The sequence below is a fragment of the Coturnix japonica genome, chromosome 4 (assembly GCF_001577835.2).
Source record: "Coturnix japonica isolate 7356 chromosome 4, Coturnix japonica 2.1, whole genome shotgun sequence".
In the NCBI taxonomy this organism is placed as follows: domain Eukaryota; kingdom Metazoa; phylum Chordata; class Aves; order Galliformes; family Phasianidae; genus Coturnix; species Coturnix japonica.
Window position 1 is genome coordinate 58577622 of NC_029519.1, and position 7370 is coordinate 58584991.

Sequence of the window (7370 nt, forward strand, 5' to 3'; positions counted from 1 at the left end):
GAGGAAGATTAATTTGTTAGCAATTGAGTAGGATGATAAGAAACAAAGACAAACCAGGATCATCATCTACGTACCTCCATCTCCTAGGTTCAACCTCACCTACATTCCCTACTATTCTGCCTCCTGTCCTCAAGAAGTTTCCCCCCACAGCCAACTTCCCTAACTTGCGCTGGCAGGGCAGCACGGGAAGCTGATATGTCCTTGGCTCTTTGTGAGCACTACTTAGCAACAACTAAAACAATAGCATTACCAATGCTGTTCTCATCCTAAACTCAAAAGACAGCACCATACTAGTGACTAGGAAGAAAATTAATTCCACCCCAGTAAAAAGCAGGACATTGTTTTTTTTATAAACTGCTTCAGCATGTGTCCCTTCCAAGGGTTACAGTCCATCTAGAACAGACAGCTGCAGCATGGGTGCCCCGCTGAACACAGTTCCTGCTATAAAATCTGCCCTAGCAAGGGCTCCTGTCTATGTCTTGCCAGGAGCCTGTTCTAGTGCAGCGTGGCTTTTCCTTCCACAGACTGCAGCCTCCTTTGGAGCATATCCACTCATTCAGGTGTTTCCTCACCCCTCTCTCTAACAGCTGCTTTGTTTTGTTTTGTTTTTTACTTGTTCTCAAGTATACTTTCACATAAGTACCATTGGTTTGGCTGGTGGGCTCAGCTCTAGCTATTGGTGGGCTCACTTTGGAGCCAGCTGAAAGCAGTTGTGTCTGGCAAATTGCAGCCCTTGATCTCTTCTCACAAAGGCCAACTCTGCAGCTTCCTCACTAACAAAACATTGTCAAGTAAATCCACTTACAGGTGTATTCAGAATAAGAAAAACTGTCTTGAACCCTTCATAATGTAGATTCCAAAGCCAAAAATAGCATTACATAAGTGAGAATATGGTAGCCTTCCGCTATAAACATAAAAGATAAGTTTGCTCCTGCACAAAATGTTTCATCTAGGTTTTTTTTTCCAGAATCCTTTACTTAACATTCAGTGCAAGAGTAAATCCTGTATAGAAATCTCAAAAGAAATCCTTTAAGAATATAAGTAGCATATTAAATATCATTGCAACTTCAACAGAAGCAGCAAGGTCAATCACTAAGTAAAATCCTATTTAAGAACAGGATGTTCTCAAAACATCATGAAACCTTTTTCCTCAGGCAAATTTGAAAGGCAGAAAGAGGTGCTGAAGTCACAGCAGCAGATATTTAATGCCTAACTTCAGCATCTAAGAATTCTTTGGATTACCGATTATCAGCCACCTGAAGAAGGTCTGCAACGTAGGGATCCTCTGGTTGAGGCACTGGGTATGCACTGACAGCTGATGGAGGGACAGGCTGGTCTATCTGCATGCGTTGACGCCTGAATGGGATGTTCCTTTTTCTGCCACCTGAAAAAGCCCAAAGTCAAACAGCTTCTACATGGTGTTAAAGCAAGAGAATCTTCACCTTTTATACAAAGCGTGATTCTATATTTATTCCACTGCTTCTCAACTGACATAATGCATCATTTTAATCTGAGAGAAGTAAGTTAATGAAATTTGTTACAATCCAGACAACATTCCTGCAGCTACTATTGGTTTTGTCCAAAGCTCAGTTTTAAAATAAGGAAATATGCGAAGTCTAGTACAAGTCATCTGCTTCAGGGCTTAAGCCTCAAAGTAGCCTACAGCTTGAACCTGTTGAATCTGTAACTGATTTACCTTCCTTCCAGCTTAAACACTATTTATGTGTATTAAGAGTCTTCAATAATAATGGCACAAATAAAGCCCTTGGCTCTTTGAAGAACACAAATGTGCATTCAGCAACAGAGAGAGAAAGCAAGAAGATAGAAAACAGGAAAATTAAGGAGCAAAGGACAGGAGCAGATTTACTAACAACAGAAAGGATACAGAAGCAGCAGTCATTTGGCACTGTCAACCAGTTCCCCTAGCAGTTAAAGAAAGCAACTAAAAAAGCTAAGTTAAAAGACAAAAAACATTTTGTTTTCAAATGTAAAAGCCATTTTATGACTAGATTAACTTCTGCCACGTTTACAAGTATTCCTTTTCCTTCTATCCTACTATCATTTGTATCATAAACATATCAAGCAAAGTAGGTTATTTGGTTGCATAGTAGCATTATATTAAAAATGAAAAAAAAAAAAAAAGCAGAGGGAAAAATTACTCTCCATCACACAAATAAGAATGTGAAGCTTTTGATGCAGTAGTATGGGAAAATCTTCTAAGAGCGGTGGACAAGTAGTTAAGTATGCAGGAAGACAGACAAAAGTGTAACAGCATCTTTGAAGCAAAGGCCATAAAATATAGAAAGGTATGTAAAAGTGTGATTTTTATTTCACCCCACTGCACCATTATTTCCTTCAGGGGCCAAAAAGATGGCTAAAATCAGATGACTTTGAAGGAAAGAATTAATTTTACAGTACACTTTACATGATCACCCTTAATTTGAAACAGAATGAATAAAATTGGAAACACTGGAAGAAGTAATTAGCCTAAAAGTAATCTCCTTAGCATCTTAAGTTAGTTAAAAAAAGTCTTTTAAAGCTGTAAACTTTCAAGGCTTTGGACTATTTGTCTGCAGACTTATTTTGCATCTTGCTACTTTTTGATCTTGGTTAATCTGAATAATTCACTTACGTAGCATCAGTTAGCTATCAAAACACTCAAGTATATATTACAAAAAGACTAGATTAGGAGCAGCATTAAAAATGGAGATAAAAGCAACTGAGCATCAGCACCTTTCAGCCATGTTTTAACTTAACAGTCCTCGAATGAATTCAAGTTTGAATTCAAATTTGTTCACAGCACAACTGATGAAATTTCTTCCATACAGAGAGGAAGACTGAATTCAGAGCCCAAAGTTTCAAAAGTTTATGCCATTTTATTAGACAGTGTTATTTTACTTTAGTAATTTATTTTCCCATATGGAAAAAATACACATATGTATTCTGAAGAGTCAAAAAAAAAAAAGAAGAAAAAAAAGAGCCAAGAGAAACATTACCTGTGATTATTTTCACTCACCAGGAGTTTGCACCACTGCTTGCAAATTCTTCTCCTGAAGCTGCTGAATTTTTTCAGTCTTGGCTTTGCTCTCTTTTTCCAGCAGTTTAATTTTATGCATATACTGGTTATTCAGGAATCTCAAGTCAGCCGCTTCATTTTCAACCTTCCTTAAGCTGGCTTTCAAATCTAAAAGGGAAAGAAAGAGCACTTTTATCTTCTTCATTCACTAAAATAAGTATTGAAATGATGCTTATATTCTTCTGTCATAACATAAAGTTTCCAAATACCCACTGGTAAGTTTATGTATACATATATACCTATGTTTGTATATATACCTATATATATACCTATACCTATATATATATATACCTATATACCACAAGGAACTGTCATTTTTGAAGATATCAGCATAGAACACTTTGAAGGAACTGTAACCAAAGTAATTCCAAAAGTACCCAGCAAAAACCAGAATGATCCATTACCTGGCCGCATCAAAGTTGATTTTGTGATTCCTAAAGAACTTCCATTTGGAGACAAAGATACGAAATCCAAGGTGACTTCGCATATATGATAACATAATAACATATATGATAACATATATGTTATCATAACATATATGATACACACACACACATATATATGATATATATATATTTTTTAATTACAAAAGGAATATCTTCACATGAACCTTAATTAAAGGCACCAAAATTAATGACCTCTCACAAGTAGAACTACAGACAAATGATTTAAAAAGATTTGTCCACACCTTTGACACTGAAGAATTTTTAAGAAGTCTCATAATTTTTATATTACCTTTAATATAATGGTCAGATTGCTCTTTCAGTTTTAATACTTCCAAATGCAGCTCATTATTTTCCCTGGTAAGTTTTGCATTCTCAGTTCTATATGGCTCTATAATAGCATCATAATTGCTGCACTCCTTTTCAATTTTTCCAGCAGATAACTTAGCACTGCGCAGGCTCTCTGTTGTATGAACGAGGTCACTAAAATCAAGGAACAACAGACATGGTCAGAATATTATCAGCCTTTAATCCATTGCTTCAAATATTTATTGAATATACCTTAGAAACAAATATACCTTAGAAACAAAACCAGACCATGTTCAATGTAGAACACACAAGTTCCAAGTAAAACAAAACCAAAAAACATTAATGCTATTAATGTAAGAAAAACGAAAAGACAGAAATAATTCACTTAAAGAAAATATGTAAGAAAGAAAGGACAGAGCAAATATGCAAAATAAAGATGTGGAGAAATTTATAACTGATAATTCAATAAATTCATTTTTGTACATGAAGTGAGAAATTCAGAATTGACCAGATTTATTTATTTTTTAACCCCAAACCCTACATACCTTGTAGCACTGCTCACTGCAGAAGAAAGCTACAGTTAAGAACTTAAAGACCCAGAAGGTTAGTAGTGTTCTTATATGGTAACCAAAATCTCCATAATTGAGATTACTGATAAGTAGCCACAAACGTTTTTTGTGAACATTAAATTCACTGATAGACTAAACCTATCGGTTTACCTATCTCTGAAAGAGACAATACTCAAGACTACATCTACCTTCATATGGTTCTTCTATCTACATTAGATGTTAACTATTACTAGAACCTTTTTTATCTTTTTTTTTTTTTTGCATGTTTAGTCAAATATAACTAAATTACTATGGAAATTATTATGTTCCTATTGCATTGAAGACCTGAAACATCAGAAACATTAAGAAGGTGACAAGAAAGTTTGTTTTTCTTCTGTTATTATCCTGCGCAGCAACAAAGACAGCAAATATAAACTTCTCCAAGTGGAATAACAAAAAAAAAAATGGAGCTGTGAATGTTTTATGTTCAGTTATGTTTTATGTTCAGTACAGACAGTGGGGATTATTATACAACCAGCTATACATGTGTAGGAAAGCAAATGGTATCCTGGGCTCCATCAGAAGAGGAGTAGCCAGCAGGGCCAGCGGGGTGATTGTAACTCTTTACTCTGCTCTTGTGATGCCCCTTCTGGAGTACTGTGTCCAGATCTGGAGTCCCCAGTACAAGAAAGGCAGGGAGCTGTTGGAGAAGGTCCAGAGGAGGGCCACAAAGATGACCGGGGGGCTGGAGCACCTCTCCTACAAAGGCAGGCTGAGGGAGATGGGCTTGTTCAGCCTGGAGAAAAGAAGGCTGCAGGGTGACCCCATTGCAGCTTTTCAGCACCTAAAGGGAGCCTACAAACAGGAGGGGAGCCAACTCTTTGAAAGGGTATCTTAACAATGTAACTGACTTATCTTAAATCGTAAGAAGTTCTCATGTCATGGAGTTATCTAGATCCATCTATGTCTCTGACAGGGGGGCAGTAGGCCCGTGGGCCTCCCTGCCCCTCAATAATGGGAAGAGAAAAAGGTAGTGATCTTTGGACAAACCATTTTCCCTCACATCAAACAATAAAATAAAATCAAACAATCCATACTATATGAACACAATGGGGGTTTTGTTTTGTTTTTTGATCAGTAAAGAATCTCCTTCGGAATACCTAAAAAGCTTTTCCACCAAAGGCAAACTGTCCACTCCCAAGGGCTGCCGATAGCCCAGCTGATCCAGGCGTTTCCTGAGGTTAACGAACTTGCGCTCCGCTGCTGTCGTCATTGTAAGCACAGCTCACAAGTGGCTTTTGTGAAATTCAGGAAGAGAAGGACACCTGCAAAATATCGTCTGTTACAGCACTTGTCCCTTAAAGCAGGAATAACACAGAAACTAGTAATGGAAAAGTAATTCATTGTATAATAAATACACAAGCATATTCTGAAAATTTAGGTAAAATAAAATCGTAAGGCAACCAAAAAGTTTTCAACATATTTACATTGTTTTGGTGTTTTTTAATATTTGCCTTGCCTATTAATTGTTTATCTCTGAGTATTTTCTAACATCAAAAAGCATTCAAGGCCAGGTTGGATGGGGAGCCTGATCTAGTGGGTGGCAACCCTGACCAGAAGGGGCTTAAACTGTATTGACTTTCATGTCCCTTCCAACATCAGCCATTCCATGAGTCTACGATTGATTGACGAGTACATGAGTTTTCCTTCCAGAGCTACACTGTGAAAAGCCCTCTCTATAAACATGAAAAAGAAGTAGATTCTAATTTCTTCCATCAGCCATCAGCAAAGCATCTTTCACAACCTAAATGAAAGTCTACATTTTCACCTAAATCTTGCTTGCAGAATTTGCAAGGCAGTACTTATATTTCTACAGTAATGTTGAACATTCTGGGTTGAATTCGGGACAGCAGTGACTGTGTTACTGTACCAGATCCTTGTTACTACAGAAGTAGGGTAACAACTCTTGAGCCCATCTTCTCCTTAAAGACTAGATGAGTTAAAAAGATTAATTATGGTTGTTCATCAGGTTCAATTTACAAACATATGTTTTGGATAGAAAGAGGATTTTTTTCACTAGTCCTCTCAAAAGAATTTAGTAGCAACAGCAAGAGCAAAACTGCTTTAAAGTAAGTAAGGGAATAAAGCCTTTCTTCAGTAGCTATGGGTTATGTCATTTGTGGTCTAGGTCCAAAAGGTGCATAGGAGCTGAGGGTTGTATCACAGAATCACAGAATTGTAGGGGTTGGAAGGGACCTCTAGAGATCATCGAGTCCAACCCAAAGCAGGCAAAGGGAGCCAAAGAAGGCTCCCTACACCATGTCACACAGGTAGGCGTCCAGGCGGGTCTTAAATATCTCCAGAGAAGGAGACTCCACCACCTCCCTCGGCAGCCTGTTCCAGTGCTCCGTCACCCTCATATCTTCAGAGAGCTTACCAGACACTGAATTCTTTAAGGACAATAACCTTTGTACAATCTTTCACAGTGGAGAACGTAATTGGAAAGACAACATGGGCCAGTAATTCCAAACGTAACCCTTACAGATAACCACATCACGAACACATCACTTAAGGCCTTTTGATAGAGCTTATCACATCACAAAGCTTTCAGCAACCTCCCCATCAGGAAAAGACATGAATACTCGAGTGTCAGCCTGCTCTATTCCCACCTCCCCCGTCCCTCTCCCTCCGACTGAGCCTTACCGACACGCTGCTGAAGGTAAATCCTTCCAGGGCAAAGCACGGAGGAGCTGCCGAGCCGTGTCACCGATGTATCGGCAGAGCCCGGAGGAAACACGGTCCCAGCGGCCGCCGGGCTGCTCGGCCCTGCCCGCGCTCACAGCGCATGGGGCGGGAGCGGCCTGTACCGCAGCGGGAGCCCCGCAGCCCCGGGAGGCCCCGGCCCCAACGCCGGTTTGAAAATGGCGCGCGGCGCAGCAGCCACTTCCGCCTTGTTACCACAGCAACGCGGCACGGCCCTGCCACACAGCCCCG

General features: G+C 39.1%; 1 protein-coding gene across 7 annotated transcripts in view; it reads right to left on the reverse strand.

The window, feature by feature from the left end:
- Positions 1 to 7327, reverse strand: part of CEP135 (centrosomal protein 135) — a 29513-nt gene extending 22186 nt beyond the window's left edge. For all 7 annotated transcript variants that reach the window (XR_004306932.1, XR_001555158.2, XM_015862283.2 and 4 more), the window contains exons 1-5: positions 7080 to 7327; positions 5537 to 5701; positions 3812 to 4002; positions 3017 to 3184; positions 1243 to 1384 (exon numbers count right to left, since the gene is read on the reverse strand). Coding sequence is in view for 5 of the 7 variants with exons in the window: in XM_015862283.2 (XP_015717769.1) it covers positions 1243 to 1384; positions 3017 to 3184; positions 3812 to 4002; positions 5537 to 5649 (614 nt within the window). In the remaining 2 variants the exon portion in view is untranslated. The remainder of the gene's footprint in view (positions 1 to 1242; positions 1385 to 3016; positions 3185 to 3811; positions 4003 to 5536; positions 5702 to 7079) is intronic.
- Positions 7328 to 7370: the final 43 nt, after the last annotated feature.